This window comes from Phyllobates terribilis, unplaced genomic scaffold (genome assembly GCF_046119375.1).
Source record: "Phyllobates terribilis strain yellow unplaced genomic scaffold, ASM4611937v1 Scaffold_1__5_contigs__length_1240528914, whole genome shotgun sequence".
Lineage (NCBI taxonomy): Eukaryota > Metazoa > Chordata > Amphibia > Anura > Dendrobatidae > Phyllobates > Phyllobates terribilis.
In genome coordinates this window covers 532,863,057-532,881,042 of record NW_027362761.1, presented here as the reverse complement: position 1 = coordinate 532,881,042, position 17,986 = coordinate 532,863,057, and the positions used below count along the sequence as shown (strand labels likewise).

Genomic DNA, 17,986 nt, shown 5'->3' with positions numbered 1-17,986 from the left:
GACCCCATAGCAGCCACATGGTCTGCCTTATTTTGACGGTATGCCCCTGATCACTATTCTATATGTTGGTAATATTTACGGTGGTTATAGAATGGTGGTATATTTGTCTATTATGTTGCAGTATTTATGCTAATATCAGTCTTGGCACAGTCATGTTTGTTAAAGGGGTTGTACACCACAAAGTGCATAGGCAATACAGCTTGATGAATCTTAACGTTGTTTAATATACACACCATTAGGATTAGGATTTGTCTCTGCTTGCTAGTTCTGGTGGTCATCCCAGGGCTGCAAGTATGTGATTTAAATAGTTGTGACCGCATGAAAACTAGTGTCTCAGCTGCTTCACTCAATTTTAGTCTTGAGAATCTAGTCAGCATGTGTCCACAAGAATGCAAATCGCATACTTGCTGTCCCATGATGACCAATGGAACTGGCAAGTGGGGACAAATCCCGACACCATTAAAGATTCATCAAGTTGCACAGCTTGCCAGTAAATTTACCCTGGGGTACAACACTTTTTTTGATTGGTATGTTGACATTATTCTCTCACTATGTGATGATATTGTTTAGTCATAGTATTATTTAATAATATAAGGTGGTATTATTGGTCCTATTCGTCTTGCAGTAAATCTTGAATTCCTTGAACATCAGGCAGGGTAATTTTTTAAATAGAGACCCCCATCTGGGAAAGTGGATAGGATGGGGCAGCACCAGTCTGTGTGTGTGCTCAAAACTCCAGCCCCAGTTCATGTGCAAACTGCATATTGTAGTCACATTTTATTTTTGTCAAACTATCAATTTTTGAAAAAAGGGGTTAAAAGCTGTGGTGTTTCAGAGAAACATACATAGAAGTGTTGGCCGAGGATCATGGGTTTCAGATGACTTTTCCGAGGTAGATCCCCTGCGACTTCTCCCTATATGTATGTGTATAGGGAGAGACCTGTCAATCTAGGGAAGCAGTGCGAAGAGAAGCTGTCGGTGACCTGCCTCAGACTCTTCAGCCGAGAAGCATGGTCCTCGGCCAGTATGTCAAAGTATGTTATCTTTAAAACGCCACAGACTTTCAGAGAAAATATCCACAAGTAATCAATATGTAACTAGTGTTGTGTTGCCTGTGTTTCGGGATCAAGATTTCCTCTTAGGTTGCATTTAACATCCATGATCAGTTTTCAAGTTTCATGGGTAATTATTTTCTCACATGATTGTGGGGGTTGATCAATTTATTATTTTTTATGTGCAATATTAATTCACAAACTATGAAAATGTGTTGATTCAGTTTCTCGTTTCTAGATTCTCATTTTATCTAACATAGAATTACACACGTCATTACTTACGTAACACGTGCCAGCTTTACGATTGTTATTTGGGGCTCCGGCACACATCATGCTGCTGATTATGGGTTGATCTATTTTCCTGTATTTTTTCTCACAGTCCTCATTGCCAACAATTGTCAGATTAACTTCTAGAAGAACATCTGACAAAATCTTTACATCTGTTCTTCCCCAACCGGCCGTGCTACAAATCTTCCCGGCTTGAATGACTTCCTCGTTTTTTGGTAATGGAAGAAGAGCAACAAACTTGTTCAACTTTGCAGGTTTCTCCAGCTGTAAGAGAACAGATATACTGAATGCAGACAGACTAAAAAATATGTGTAGGCACTACATTAAGGTAGTACATTAAGGCCACTTCCCCACCATGAGCTTTTGTTGAGTTTTTTATGTTAAAGATTTTCTGATACATTTCTGAACCTATTACTGTAAGTAAATTAGGTACTTGCATTTTTTCATTTCATTTTTGAATACTTTTTTTACATGCGTTTTTATTGCGTTTTTGATGCTGCATTTTTTGGCTCTTGTTGGTATGTTATGTTTTAAACAAGTGCCCCACCAACCAGCTCTCTGGGGATGCGCACTCACAACATATACAAAGCTGCTGACTAGTAGCGGCTTTTTGAGCATGCGCATACAGATTCAATGTTCATGCCCGTAAAGCTGGTTGCTAGCGCACAGGCACGGGATTTCCTCTTTGATTGACCTGTCGTCAGGGCAGTCCAGGACATCAATCATACTGCTCAGGGTGTGATTACTGTCTAGAGGACCGTGACGGAAATGATATGCAGCACCACCCAAATGACTGAAAGTCATGGTCTGGTAGGCATATGAGTAAAAGTGTTTATTGACTTGAATAATGGGCCATTTAGATTGAGAACCTCATGTTAGTGATGTACTTTGCATGACCTGTAAGTGTTAGAACCCTGCTGTTAGTTTTTTCTATTTTGCTGGTCACATGACTTTCTGCCTATATAATCCAGCTCCGTCCTTCTGGCTTTGCTGGACTTCAGTGTTACTTTTACTCTTAAGCTAGCCAGGTGCCTTGTACCTTTCTCTGTAGTTTGCTTGGTCTTTTGACCACTAGTACTTCTGTTTGTTTGTTTGTCTTTGCTCTGCTACAATTTCTGCTAGGAGGTGTCCAACTATATCCCAGTCCTTAGTTCTTGTAGGGACCCCTCCCTTATATCTATAGGTCTGCGTTCAGACTAGCCGAGGACTTAGGCGGGTCTGTTCACAAGGAACAGGTCCCCTGCTGCATCGTAGGGAATCAGCTTAGTCCTATTGTAGGGACAGTTTTCCTATCTTTCCTTAGTGTTTGTAGCAGATCATAACAGTAAGTCCAGCCCAAAAATAAAACACTCTAAGGAAAGAAATCCTGATTTCAGTATGGTGTCGGTTCATGAGTTGGCTCAACGCCTGCAGGGACTGTCTTTGGAGGTGGCCGAGCTCCAGCAACACGTGAGTAGCTGTTCTGGAGCGCATTTTGTTGAACCAAAGGTAGGACTTCCAGATTTTTTTTATGGTAAGCGGCAAGATTTTTTTTCCTTTAAAAATGCTTGTTTATTATATTTTCGTTTAAGACCCAGATCCTCGGGGAATGAATCACAGCGCATTGGGTTTATAATGTCACTTTTGTGCAAAGAACCACAGGGATGGGCCTTTTCTCTACAACCTAATGATCCGTGTTTTAGATCTGTGGAAGATTTTTTTTCTGCTATGGGGTTGTTGTATGATGATCCTGATCGAGTCTCATGTGCTGAAACTGAATTAAGACGTTTGAAGCAGGGATCAGGTGATGTGGAAAATTATTGTACATACTTTAGAAGATGGTCAGCTGAAGTGGAATGGAATGACTCAGCTTTAAAATGTTTATTTCTTGATGGTCTAGGTGAAAGGGTTAAGGATCTGCTGATTGCCTTCCCAAAACCTGGAACCTTGCAGGAGGCAATGCAATTAGCCATACGTGTGGACAGGAGACTGCGTGCTAGGAGTAATGAAGAGAAATCTATTGCTATGGCAGCTCCTAGTTTTCAGAGGGTCTGTTCGGAGGGTGGAGAACCGATGGAGATTGGGGCGATGTCACCCCTCTCTTAGGAGAAAGACCGCAGGTTTGCTAAAGGATTGTATTTCTATTGCGGTAAATCTGACCACTTTATTAAGAACTGTGTGCTTCGTTTGAACAAAGAAAAAAAAAAAGAGGTCAGTTACGCCCACATAGCCTGTTTAAACTGAAAAGGAGTATTTCATTCTGGAAGCACCTCATTCCAGGAGGAGTTGATTGAATTTCGGGTATTTGTGGATTGTGGTTCTACACTCAATGTGATTGATGAGGGTTTTTTGGAAAAATTTAAATTAGAATCCAAACTTTTGTCATCTCCTATTTCTGTGGTTCTGTGGTTGATGGCTCTCCCTTGAAAGGTATTACTCACAAGGTTTTTGAATTTCCCCTCACCATTAATGGTATCCACCAAGAGAATTTGGATTTGGCGGTATTAAATAATTTACCTGCTCCAGTGGTTTTGAGGTTACCTTGGTTAAAATTGCATAATCCTGTACTGGACTGGTCTACCAATGAAATTAAGTCTTGGAGTCCTAAGTGTTATGATAAATGTTGTAACGGTCGCATTGCTGTTGTGGAGAGAGGGGAATTACCTGTACCTATTCAGGAGTTTTGGAAGGTTTTTTCTGAGGAGGAATCGCAAGTTTTGCCTCCTCATAGGGACTATGATTGTACTATTGAGTTTGTCCCTGGAGCTACTCTTCCCAAGAGTCGCTTATTTAATCTTACTATCCCTGAGAGAAAGGCCTTGGAGGAATACATACAGACAAGCTTGGCCGCCGGTCACATTAGACCTTCTAAGTCACCTGTGGCTGTTGGATTTTTTTTTGTAAAAAAAAAGGACGGCGGTTTGCGTCCATGTCTGGACTTTCGCAAAATTAATAAAATTACAGTACGCAATTCCTACCCACTGCCATTAATTCCTGACTTGTTCAACCAGTTAGTGGAGGATAGTGGTTCTCTAAGATTGATCTCCGGGGGGCATACAATTTGTTACGTATGAAGGAAGGTGATGAGTGGAAAACTGCTTTTAACACTCCAGTGGGTCATTTTGAGAATCTGGTTATGCCCTTTGGTCTTACCAACGCACCAGCGTTTTTTCAGAACCTTATTAATGACATCCTAAGACCGTTGATCGGTAAGAATGTGGTAGTGTATTTGGATGACATTTTGATTTTTGCGCCGGATCTGGAGTCTCATTGGCAGAGCGTACGTGAGGTATTGCAGTTATTAAGTGACAATTTTTGCTAAGCTGGAGAAATGTGAGTTCGCTGTGCAGAGAATTAGTTTTTTGGGCTACATTATCTCCAGCGAGGGCTTTGAGATGGACCCGGTGAAGGTTCAGGCGGTGCAGCAATGGCCTAGGCCTATTGGTTTGAAACCAATACAGAGATTTTTGGGTTTCGCCAATTATTACAGAAAATTCATTAAGAATTTTTCTATAATTGTTAAGCCGCTGACCGATCTCACCAGGAAAGGTGCGAATACGGTTCAGTGGACTACTGAGGCCATTGAAGCTTTTGTGTATCTCAAGGAGAGGTTCAGTTCTGCCCCCATCCTTATGCAGCCTGATGAGACCAAGCCTTTTTTGGTCGAGGTTGATGCTTCTTCGGTGGGGGTCGGTGCTGTTTTGTCTCAGGAAAACAAGGATGGAGTACATCCCTGTGCTTTTTTTTCAAAAAAATTTTCTGAGACCGAACTTAATTACGATGTCGGTAATCGGGAATTGCTGGCGATTAAACTCGCATTTGAACATTGGCGTCATCTCTTGGAAGGTGCTAAATTTCCCATTCAGGTTTTTACTGATCATAAGAATCTGATCTATCTTGATGCTGCCAAGCGCTTGAATGCCCGTCAAGCTAGGTGGGCACTTTTTTTTTCGCGGTTTAATTTTTCTGTTACTTACATCCCGGGTACCAAGAATGTAAAAGCGGATGCTTTATCTCGCAGTTTTTCTCCCATGGTTGGTACCGAGGAGGAGGAGAGCATTTTACAGGAAGGTGTTGTGATAGCAGCATTGGACTCCGTTGTGGAAGATGGGATTCTGAAAGCCCAGGAGGATGCCCCATCTAACACTCCCCATGGGAGGTTGTTTGTGCCTAGGAACTTTAGGAGAGATTTGTTTGTGGAATGTCATGAGTCTCGGTTGGCAGGTCATCCAGGTATTTCGGAGACTAAGAGACTTGTAGGTCGCAGTTTTTGGTGGCCTGGGTGGCAGAAGGAAGTCATTAAGTGGGTGCGTCAATGTACTGGGTGTGCTAGATCTAAGTCTTCACATGCTCCTGCTGCGGGGTTGCTTTGCCCTCTGGAGGTTCCTAGTGCTCCTTGGACGCATCTTGCTATGGATTTTATTACTGACCTTCCTGCCTCTGAGGGTTTCACTGTTATCTGGGTGGTCGTGGTCCGTTTTAGCAAGATGTGTCACTTGGTTCCCTTCATCAAACTGCCCTGTGCCAAGACACTCGCTAAGGCTTTTGTTAAAGAAATTGTCAGGCTCCATGGCGTTCCTACCAACATTGTTTCCGATAGGGGACCTCAGTTTGTGGCTCGTTTTTGGCGTGCCTTTTGTGACAGGTTGGGAGTCCATTTGTCATTTTCATCTGGTTATCATCCTGAGTCTAATGGACAGACAGAAAGAAAGAACCAGGATGTTGAGCAGTTTTTGCGTTGTTTTGTGGCTGACAATCAAGAGGGGTGGTCTGAGTTTCTGCCACTGGCTGAATTTGCTCTTAACAACCATACATCCTCTTCTGCTGGGTGTTCTCCTTTTTTTTGTTGTACTGGGAGACATCCGTCGTTTGGGTCATTCTCCAAATTGGTATCGGCTGTGCCAGAGGAGGAGAATTTTTCCGGTGATTTGGAGAGAGTTTGGACTGATGTACGTCATAACCTTCAAGAGGCTAACAAAAAATCCAAGAGGTACTTTGACAGGAAACGTCAAGAGGTTTTGTTTACTGTTGGTGACATGGTTTGGTTGTCCTCTAGGAATCTGCGGTTGAGGATTCCTTCTAAGAAATTGGGCCCGAAGTTTGTGGGTCCGTTTAGGGTGCTTCAGGTAGTTAACCAATCTGCTGTTAGGTTGGAGGTTCCTACCTCCTGGAAGATTAATCCGGTGTTTCATGTTTCCTTATTGAAAAAAGCTGATGTTTCGGATAGGTACGCCACTGTCTCTGTTCCTCCGGTGGAGGAAGACGGTGAATATGAAATTTCTCGCATTCTTAATTCTAGATGGCATAGAGGGAGATTGCAGTATCTCGTCGCTTGGAAAGGTTTCGGTCCTGAGGATAACTCATGGGTAAGGTCGGATGATGTCTCTGCTCCTAGACTTGTCGGAGCGTTTCACAGGAGGTTTCCTGATAGACCTGGGCCTGGAGGATCCTCATAGAAGAGGGGGTACTGTTAGAACCCTGCTGTTAGTTTTTCTATTTTGCTGGTCACATGACTTTCTGCCTATATAATCCAGCTCCGCCCTTCTGGTTTTGCTGGACTTCAGTGTTACTTTTACTCTTAAGCTAGCCAGGTGCCTTGTACAATTTCTGCTAGGAGGTGTCCAACTATATCCCAGTCCTTCGTTCTTGTAGGGACCCCTCCCTTATATCTATAGGTCTGCGTTCAGACTAGCCGAGGACTTAGGCAGGTCTGTTCACAAGGAACAGGTCCCCCGCTGCATCGTAGGGAATCAGCTTAGTCCTATTGTAGGGACATTTTTCCTATCTTTCCTTAGTGTTATCATATCATAACATCATAACAGTAAGACATTGGGAGTAGTTTAGTAGAAATAAATTATGTGACAGGTTCCCTTTAAAGCCAAAGCCCCCCATCCCCGCTGAGCCCTGCAGTGTGCCTAAAGCGCACTTATCATCCACATGTATGTCATGTCCACATAAAAAATTCCATGGTGAGTGTCTCCAAAAGCACAAACTTGGCACCTGTGGGAAAAATTAGTGCCTACACTGCTGAATTAATTCTCCAAGGGGTGTAATTTCTAATATGAAGCCACTTTCTTCTATTCTGGTACTTTAACTTTAGGGGGTTCTGCAAATGGCACTTACAAACTATACACTCAATTTGTTCTCCAAAAGTCAAATAACACTCCTTCCTTACCTAGCCCTGCTGTGCGGCTAAGCAGTAGTTTCTGACCACATATGGGGTATGGTACTGCATTCAGGAGAACATCTGTAACAAATTGTAGGTTCAATTTGTTTTATTACTTTTGTTAAAATAAAAAATTTTAAGCTAAATGAATATTTTCTTGGGAAAAATGTATTTTTTATTTTCATAGCCTAATGGTATGAAATCCAAGAAAACACCTCTGATGTCAAAATGCTCACTACAACACTAGGTGCAGTTTGCAAACCAGGGTCATTTTGTGGGGATTTCTTCAGGTCTGTCACCTCAGGGGCTCTGCAAGTATGGCCACAAAATCGCCACTAAAAAATAGTGCTTGTTATGCACACGCCCGGATTTACTGGCGTGTGCGTGTTTAGTGATCCCACTGGACCATGAACCGGAGAGTGCCTGGAGGGGCGTAACTAAGTATCTACCCAATCCGACCAAGGTCGCACGACGGCTAACGACGCCTGTGCACCAGGGAGGAACCGAGCAGAGGGACCAGGTGCGACTTCAGGTCAGTCCCCGGACACGGCTGTTGACCCACACCTGGGAATACAGGAACAGGCATGTTAGAGCACAGGCTGGGTAGGGTCCAGTACAGACTAGGAGACGGGTTCAGAGCCGCAGATGCGGTAATCAAGCAGAGTAAAACTAAACCGCAGGTGCGGTGGACAAGGCTGAGCAGAGCAAAACCGCAGGTGCGGTGGACAAGGGTGAGCAGAGCGAAACCACAAGTGCGGTGGACCAGGCTGAGCAGAGCGAAACCGCAGGTGTGGTGGACAAGGCTGAGCAGAGCGAAACCACAGGTGCAGTGGACAGGAGTGAGCAGAGCGAAACCGCAGGTGCGGTGGACAGGGCTGAGCAGAGCGAAACACCAGGTGCAGTGGACAGGGCTGAGCAGAGCGAAACCGCAGGTGCGGTGGACAGGGCTGAGCAGAGCGAAACCACAGGTGCGTGGACAGGGCAGAGCAGAGCGAAACCGCAGGTGTGGTGGACAAGGCTGAGCAGAGCGAAACCACAGGTGCAGTGGACAGGAGTGAGCAGAGCGAAACCGCAGGTGCGGTGGACAGGGCTGAGCAGAGCGAAACACCAGGTGCAGTGGACAGGGCTGAGCAGAGCGAAACCGCAGGTGCGGTGGACAGGGCTGAGCAGAGCGAAACCACAGGTGCGTGGACAGGGCAGAGCAGAGCGAAACCGCAGATGCGGTGGACAAGGCAGAGCAGAGTGAAACCGCATGTGCGGTGGACAAGGCTGAGCAGAGCGAAACCGCGGGTGCAGTGGACAAGACTGAGCAGAGCGAAACCGCAAGTGCGGTGAACAAAGCAGAGCAGAGCGGGCAGAAGCCGCCAGAGCGGTAAGTAAGGCAGAGCAGAGATAAACCGTCAAAGCGGTGAGCAAAGACAGAGCAGAGGGGACAGGGCTGTGTTCACACAGAACAGACTGGAAAGGAAAGGCAGAACCAAATACACACAAGGTACTTACAAAGAAGTAGCGAGTGGACTCCAAACTCACAAACAGAAGTACAGCGAGAATGAGTAGGAGTTAGGTGCAGGTACAGACTCTGCAGAAAAAGAGAGGAAACGGACAAAGAGACAAAACAGGTAACAGGTTAGGAGACAGTTCAGACAGGAACTGTACTGCAACGAAATACAGGAACGAGCCTAGGTATAGCCAAGTGCTGGTTCAGACACTGCAGCAAAAGGGAGGAAGCGGACATAGGGACAAAACAGGTAACAGGTTAGGAGACAGTTCAGACAGGAACTGTACTGAAATGAAATACAGGAACGAGCCTAGGTATAGCCAAGTGCTGGTTCAGACACTGCAGCAAAAGGGAGGAAACGGACATAGGGACAAAACAGGTAACAGGTTAGGAGACAGTTCAGACAGGAACTGTACTGCATTGAAATACAGGAACGAGCCTAGGTATAGCCAAGTGCTGGTTCAGACACTGCAGCAAAAGGGAGGAAACAGACATAGGGACAAAACAAGCAACAGGTAAGGAGACAGTTCAGACAGGAACTGTTACTGCAGCGAAATACAGGAACGAGCCTGGGAGTACGGCCCCCAGAGGCAAAAACGAACAGGCTAGGAGCGTGTTCAGACAGGCCTGGGAATACAGCCTCCAGGAAGGCGGACAGGCAGGCAAGAAAACACAGATAACAGATCTAGGTATGCGGCCCCTAGAAGGCAGGACGAACAGGCTAGGAGCGTCTTCAGACAGGCCTGGAAATACAGCCTCCAGGAAGGCGGACAGGCAGGGAAAACAGAACAGGACCTGGCACATTCAGAGTCAATGAGCACACTGAATGTTAAAGTTGCTCAGGCATCAGCTTCCAGGTGAAGCTGGTTTAAATATCCAGTGACTGACAGCAATAGGCTGAGGACACATTAGGGGTGTGCCCACAGCAGCTACAAGAAACAGGAAGTGACCGGGCCGCCGCCCTTAGCAGCCAGAACAGAGGCAAGCAGACAGCATGGAAAGAAGCCAGGCTAGCAGACTGGACTGATGATCAAGTTTGCGATCTTGCATAGAGGGAGATGGTGCCCTATGCAAGAACGCCGCCAGGTATGTTACAGTGCTCTTTCCCTTTTGAGTTCTGCAGTAGTCCGAACAGCAGTTTACAACCACATTTGTTGGAAGGAGAAATTGCTTTATAAATGAAGTGGTTCTTTTTCTTTTGATACCCCATGTGACAATGAAAAATTGGGGCACAATCAAAATTTTAGTGTAAACAAAAATAATTTTTTGTCTTCACGGTACAATGTTATAAAATTCTGTGAAGCACCTGTGGGTTCACGATGCTCATCACACCCCTATAGGAAGCCTTTAAGAGAATTAGTTTTAAATGGGGTCACTTTTGCAAGGGGAATTCTGCTGTTTTGGCACCTCAGAGGCTCTGCAAATGCAACATTGTGTTCGCAATCTGTTCCAGCTAAATTTGTGCTCCAAAAGCGATATAGCGCTCCTTCCCTTTCAAGCCATGTGTGCCCAAACAGCAGTTTTGAGCACATTTGGGGTGCAGCCACAATCAGGAGCAATTGCATAAAAAACTGTAAGGTTCATTTTCTTTGAATGTTTGAAGTTTGAAGTGCTCTAATATAAAAATATATTTTGTACATTTTGTTAAATAATATTAAAAATCCTTTTAAAATCCTAACAAAATAAAAGGATGCTTCAAAAGTGTGAAAATTACAATATATAGCTCTGGCAAAAATTAAGAGACAACTGAACAGTTTTCTATTGGAAAGCACGGAGAGACTGGTGGCAAGCAGCCAAGACGCATGAAAGCTGGGATTAAAAATCATAGTTAGTCCACCAAATATTGATTTCTGAACTGTTCCAGAGTTAAAACATGAGTAATTTGAGGTCTGAAAGCACTGTTTCTTTTTTATTATTTTAACGATTTCTCATTTGCTGCAAATAAATACAAATTTTTTAGCTTTGAATTTCGGAGACATGTTGTCAGTATTTTATGGACTAAAACAACAATGTATATTTTACTCAAAAATATACAATACAGACCAAAAGTTTGGACACACCTTCTCATTTAAAGATTCTTCTGTATTTTCATGACTATGAAAATTGTACATTCACACTGAAGGCATCAAAACTATGAATTAACACATGTTGAATTATATACTTAACAAAAAAGTGTGAAACAACTGAAAATACGTCTTATATTCTAGGTTCTTCAAAGTAGCCACCTTTTCTGATAACTGCTTTGCACATTCTTGGCATTCTCTTGATGAGCTTCAAGAGGTAGTCACCGGAAATGGTCTTCCAACAATCTTGAAGGAGTTCCCAGAGATGCTTAGCACTTGTTGGCCCTTTTGCCTTCACTCTGGATTGGGTTCAGGTCTGGTGACTGTGGAGGCCAGGTCATCTGGCGTAGCACCCCATCACTCTCCTTCTTGGTCAAATAGCCCTTACACAGCCTGGAGGTGTGTTTGGGGTCATTGTCCTGTTGAAAAATAAATGATGGTCCAACTAAACGCAAACCGGATGGAATAGCATGCTGCTGCAAGATGCTGTGGTAGCCATGCTGGTTCAGTATGCCTTCAATTTTGAATAAATCCCCAACAGTGTCACCAGCAAAGCACTCCCACACCATCACACCTCCTCCTCCATGCTTCACGGTGGGAACCAGGCATGTAGAGTCCATCCGTTCACCTTTTCTGCGTCGCACAAAGACACGGAGGTTGGAACCAAAGATCTCAATTTTGCACTCATCAGACCAAAGCACAGATTTCCACTGGTCTAATGTTCATTCCTTGTGTTCTTTAGCCCAAACAAGTCTCTTCTGCTTGTTGCCTGTCCTTAGCAGTGGTTTCCTAGCAGCTATTTTACCATGAAGGCCTGCTGCACAAAGTCTCCTCTTAACAGTTGTTGAAGAGATGTGTCTGCTGCTAGAACTGTGCGGCATTGACCTGGTCTCTAATCTGAGCTGCTGTTAATCTGCGATTTCTGAGGCTGGTGACTCGGATAAACTTATCCTCAGAAGCAGAGGTGACTCTTGGTCTTCCTTTCCTGGGGCGGTTCTCATGTGAGCCAGTTTCTTTGTAGCGCTTGATGGATTTTGCAACTGCACTTGGGGACACTTTCAAAGTTTTCCCAATTTTTCAGACTGACTGACCTTCATTTCTTAAAGTAATGATGGCCACTCTTTTTTCTTTACTTAGCTGCTTTTTTCTTGCCATAATACAAATTCTAACAGTCTATTCAGTAGGACTATCAGCTGTGTATCCACCAGACTTCTGCACTACACAACTGATGGTCCAAACCCCATTTATAAGGCAAGAAATACTACTTATTAAACCTGACAGGGCACACCTGTGAAGTGAAAACCATTTCCGGTGACTACCTCTTGAAGCTCATCAAGAGAATGCCAAGAGTGTGCAAAGCAGTCATCACAGCAAAAGGTGGCTACTTTGAAGAACCTAGAATATAAGACATATTTTCAGTTGTTTCACACTTTTTTGGTAAGTATATAATTCCACATGTGTTAATTCATAGTTGTGATGCCTTCAGTGTGAATGTACAATTCTCATAGTCATGAAAATACAGAAAAATCTTTAAATGAGAAGGTGTGTCCAAACTTTTGGTCTGTACTGTACCTATAAAGAGAAAAATCAGGGAAAATGAAAATTTTGCATTGGTCTCTTAATTTTTGCCAGAGCTGTATATTTTCAAAAATAAATAGAAATCATAAAAAACTAAATTCACCACTTACATTAAATACAATGTGTCATGAAAAAATAATCTCAGGATCACTGGGATATGTAGACGCTTTCCAGGATTACATGTGAGGAATGCCTAAGAAACTAGCATTCCTCACATTGTATTAAAGCTGTCAAACAGTCGCAAATCATGTGCTCGGAGTGATTCAAACATATCACCTGAGCACGCTGAAGATCCTCAGAAAATACCTGAGCATGCTCGTAAATCTCAAGTAACGATCATGTTCGCTCATGACTTGTTAGGATTTCTTACTTCTAGACTATACATGTCTAACTCTGGCCTGTGGGCCAAATCTGGCCTGCAGGGTGGTTTTGTTTGCCGACACCAGAACCACCATCAGTATTTGGGGCCATTATTCTGTATGGAGGACTATGTGGGGTCCATTTTTCTGTTTGGAGGACTCTGTGGGGTCCATTATACTGTATGGAGGACTATGTGGGGCTCATTATTCTATATGGAGGACTATGTGGGGGTCCATTATTCTATATGGAGAACTATGTGTGCCCATTATTCTGCATGGAGGACTATGTGGGGTCCATTTTTCAGTATGGAGGACTCTGTGGGGTCCATTATACTGTATGGAGGACTATGTGGGGCTCATTATTCTATATGGAGGACTATGTGGGGGTCCATTATTCTATATGGAGGACTATGTGTGCCCATTATTCTGTATGGAGGACTATGTGGGGTCCATTATTCTGTATGGAGGACTATGTGGGGTCAATTATTCTGTATTGAACACTATATGAGGGCCCATTATTCTATATGGAGGACTATGTGGGGCCCATTACTCTGTATGGAGAATTATGTGGGGCCCATTATTCCGTATGGAGGACTATGTGGGGTACATTGTTCTGTATACTGGTTGGCCCCCGACTTTGTCCAAGTTTTTCATTTTGGCCCTCTGTGTATTTGAGTTTGACATCCCTGTTCTAGATAGTAAGAATTATCAATAGTATACATGACATGACTCAGGTTATCCAAAATATGTGCTCAAACAAAACATCATCAAGTTGTATTAAATATGGTGACTTTTAAGAAGATGGAAAGTAGGTTGTGTGAGACAGTGAGGGAAATCATATGCAAGGACCCTAGATGCGTATAGAGGTATATTGAACCAGCTGGAGTGCAGTGTAATTACAGCCATAGCTGTGGTTACAATGCAAAATAAAAGAGAGTTGAGATTTGGTCAAACTATTTGACCAAGTAGAAAACCTGACAAGGGCTTTTATTTTTGGAGAGATTTGCAGGATGGTAGTAGAGCGGGTCTCTCCCTTCACTCCAGGTGGCTCATGTTCATGATTCACATTTAAACTTTCAGTTTAGGTATGGGTGTGTCAGTGTTTGGTTTACAAGCTTCAGAGCAGGAGCGCTCTGCAACACAGGGGTGTGTGAGACTGAACACAGGCCAAAGCCAGAGATAACAAAGCCACTGATGCACCCACGAGAGATACGGTGGTGTAGTCACCCATACGGAGTGTTATGGATGACCGGAGGATAACGATTGCTTTATTATTGTGAGTTGCCAAAATAAAGACTTTTAAGTTGGACTAACCTGGGTCACTGCCTCTTTACCACATTGTGTGACTGAACATCTCTGCATTACAGTTGACATCTACTTGGTGCACCCATAACAAATGCTGGCATCATATAAATATTTCTCTGGTACATGAGATTGACCGCATTTTACAGTTATGGTTTCAGCCTTTATTTACATCCTATGTTTCATCTCCTTGTTTTTATTCTTACCTCTAAAAGTTGAAGGTCATTGATCCAGATACCCCACTTGAAATTGGGATGCTTAATGCCTTGTTTAATTCTCAACACCTGCTTATGAGTATCATCCAGCCTATGAGCACCCAGTATGGCATATGAAGTAGAGTTACTGAAAATAAAATATTGAAAATCACCTCTGTAGAACAATTTTGTTAAAAAATAAAGGCTCGGTTGATCAATAATCACTTTTTAACCCCTTCTATTATGTCCATTTTTTCCATTTTTTGTTTTTTTTCCTCCCATTCTTTTGAAAACCATAAAAAAATTCTTTTTCCATCTACATACAGTTGTGCTCAAAAGTTTACATACCACTGCAGAATTTTTGCTTTCTTGGCCTTGTTTCAGAGACTATGAATGATAACGAAAAAACTTTTTCTCCACTCATGGATATTGGTTGGGTAAAGTAATTTATTGTCAATCTACTGTGTTTTCTCTTTTTAAATCTTAATGACAATCAAAAACATCCAAATGACCCTAATCAAAAGTTCACATACCCCAGTTCTTAATACCATGTATTGCCCCTTTAACATCAATAACAGCTTGACGTCTTTTGTGGTAGTTGTGGATGAGGTTCTTTATTTTCTCAGATGGTAAAGCTGCCCATTCTTCTTGGCAAAAAGCCTCAAGTTCCTGTAAATTCCTGGGCTGTCTAGCATAAACTACTCTCTTGAGGTCTCCCCAGAGTGGCTCAATGATATTGAGGTCAGGAGACTGAGATGGCCACTCCAGAACCTCCAGGCCCGAGTAGGCCGAAGGCGAGTGGAGAGTTAGTACATAGGGGGCAGAGGAGCTTAACTAGCTCACCCTGAAGTTTTACCAGACACCGAGTCCGAAATTTACCGGGATCTCTATGACCCAGTAAGATATAACCGGAATCCCTGGAGAACTACAAGTCCCAGGATCGCTAAAGTGCTGATACGTAACAGAGCCAGGAGACACATAGGCCCGCAGCTAAGGTGCGTGTACTCCAAGAAAAGGCACTACCACAAGGTCAGCCAGCGCAGGACAGAGACAAAGTTAGGCCTAGCTCAAGGCAGGTCAGAAACTTACTACGCAGAAGCAAGAAACAGGAGGCCCCCAACCCGCTCATTGGGGAGGATCCTGACATGCACCCTTCACCCTACAGTGCTCTGGGACGTGCCTGAATTTCCATCAGTAAAAGGTACTGAAGTGACTTTCGTGTCTGTCCCTGTTCTTGCTCTGACCCGGCTGGGTCTCGCCTGTCCTGCATTCCCCTTGATACACTGCCCTGAGGCCTAGCTCCACCTGTGGGGAGTCATACCATCGAGCTGCCTTATCACCGGCCTCAGTGGACTGCGCAGCGCTGGTGATCCTCACCAGAAGCCACAGGTCGCGTCACGAACTTTTATAAAATAAACAACTATTAACGCTTTAAAGAGGGACCCCAGGGTACGGGCCCGGGAGCCAACCACAGCAACATCCTTAAGGCTAAAGGCCCGGGTAACCGAGTAATCCCCATCCCCCTGGGCTAGTCATCTCTAACTGGCGTCACGAACAGGATCACGTGCCCGCTGCAACGACTAAGTGTTATGCCCGTTTACACCGGGTACTGTGCGCCTTTATTCTGAACTGTGTACGTAAAGTTGTGGTGAAGGTTGCCGCCATTGTTGGGCAGCCGAGCGAGAAGAAGGGCGTAACCACGGGAAATTTAGGGGCGTACCTGCAAAAGAGCGCGAAGCCCCGGACACGCCCCAATCCTCGACGTCAAATCGGGGAGCGCCAGGTTCTGTAAGGAGCATCGCTGAACGCTCTGACGTAGAACGCCAGCGACGCAAGGTCCTGAAGACAACCATCACCTGCGGAGCTGCGGCCTACCGGAAGAAAAAACTAGAAAGTAGGCCACGGTTAACTAGGGGGCGCCAAGATATCCAACGAACAGCAGAATGCCGACATGCCGGCCAACGTTCCTGAGGTTCAACCCACGCCCGATGATGAGCAGGCCGAAGCCGCCGCTCCACCAGCAGCGCCTGTAACACCTGTCATTCCTATGACTTTACCGTACATTCCTGAAGCAAAGTGGCTCCCCCAGTACAACGGCAAAGCAGATACCCTATCTGGATTCAAACGGAAGATATGTGGTCCGAGGGCTGACACACAGGAGTAAACTCACCAGGCCCATCAGACTGGTACAACAGGTTCGTCGGAGGAAGACCTTTCCTGTCCATTGTACTGGACGGGATCCCGACGCATGCTCTGCTGGACACAGGATCTCAGGTAACCATCATGCCTGACGTCCTCTACAAGAGGTTCTGGTCCATGGACGACCTACGTCCGCCAGCTCCAAATCTTTCGGTTTATGCCTCAAATGGACTCCCCCTTAACCTACTCGGGGTTAAGTATGTGACTGTAAAGGTGGGGAGAGTGGAGCTGAAGGACCAGGGACTAATTGTAATAGAGACTAATCCTGATGACACCAACCCGTATATGGTACTAGGCACTAACATTGTTGGTAACTGTTTGGGAGAAGTTGTGTTCTTGCTCCGACAGATAGCCGACACTGCCAGGCCGTGATAGAGGAGGGCACTGCAGAGGGAGATCCGAGTCCTGATGTATCAACAGCAAGTAAGGTTAACAGACGGTGAAATCGGTAACGTACGGGTAACAGACCCCATACCCATTGTCATCCCCCCAATGAGTGAAATGCTCATCTGGTGTAGAGCTGCTATAGGTCTTAGAGGACAGAGCTATCAGGCGGTAGTAGAACCCCTTTGGTCCGAGTACAGACCCACGCTCTTAACCGCCAGGGGAGTGGCAGATGTACATAATGGGAGAGTGCCCGTCCGTCTTCTCAATTTAGGGGAAGATGAGGTCAAACTGCCACGTTATGCCACTGTTGCCAAATTACATGCTGTCAATAACAAGTGCATTCACGAGGCAGAGTCCTTAACCTCACCAGATGAAGTGGAGGATAATGACCCTGCAACCCAGGTGGAGGATTGGTGTCAACAGCTCCATGTTGGGACATACACTACTCCTGCCCATCAAAAACAGGGTGTACACCGGGTGGTTCAAGAATACTCGCAGGTGTTCAGTAAACATCAACTTGACTTCAGGAGGGTTAAGGGGGTTCAACATCATATCCCCACAGGCAACCATTCCCCAATCAAAGAACGTTATAGGCCTATACCCCCAGCTCACTACCAGAAGGCAAAAGAAATGCTGCATGACATGAGGAAGGCGGGAGTAATAAGGGATAGTTGTAGTCCCTGGGCAGCTCCCCTAGTGCTGATTAGGAAAAAGGACAGGAGCATGAGAATGTGTGTAGATTACCGTCAAGTAAATCGCATTACACATAAGGATGCATACCCTTTACCACGCATAGAGGAGTCCCTAGCTGCCTTAAAGTCTGAAAATTACTTTTCCACCCTTGACCTCACTAGTGGGTACTGGCAAGTAGCTGTGGTTGAGGAGGATCGGGAGAAGACGGCCTTCACCACCCCGATGGGA

At 44.7% G+C, this 17,986-nt stretch overlaps 1 protein-coding gene across 1 annotated transcript in view; it reads right to left on the bottom strand.

Moving 5' to 3' along the window:
* LOC141270896 (granzyme A-like) overlaps positions 1-17,986 on the bottom strand; it is a 123,808-nt gene that overhangs the window by 22,077 nt on the left and 83,745 nt on the right. The window contains exons 4-5 of the mRNA XM_073681022.1: positions 14,492-14,627; positions 1,335-1,604 (exon numbers count right to left, since the gene is read on the bottom strand). Coding sequence (XP_073537123.1) covers positions 1,335-1,604; positions 14,492-14,627 — 406 coding nt within the window. The remainder of the gene's footprint in view (positions 1-1,334; positions 1,605-14,491; positions 14,628-17,986) is intronic.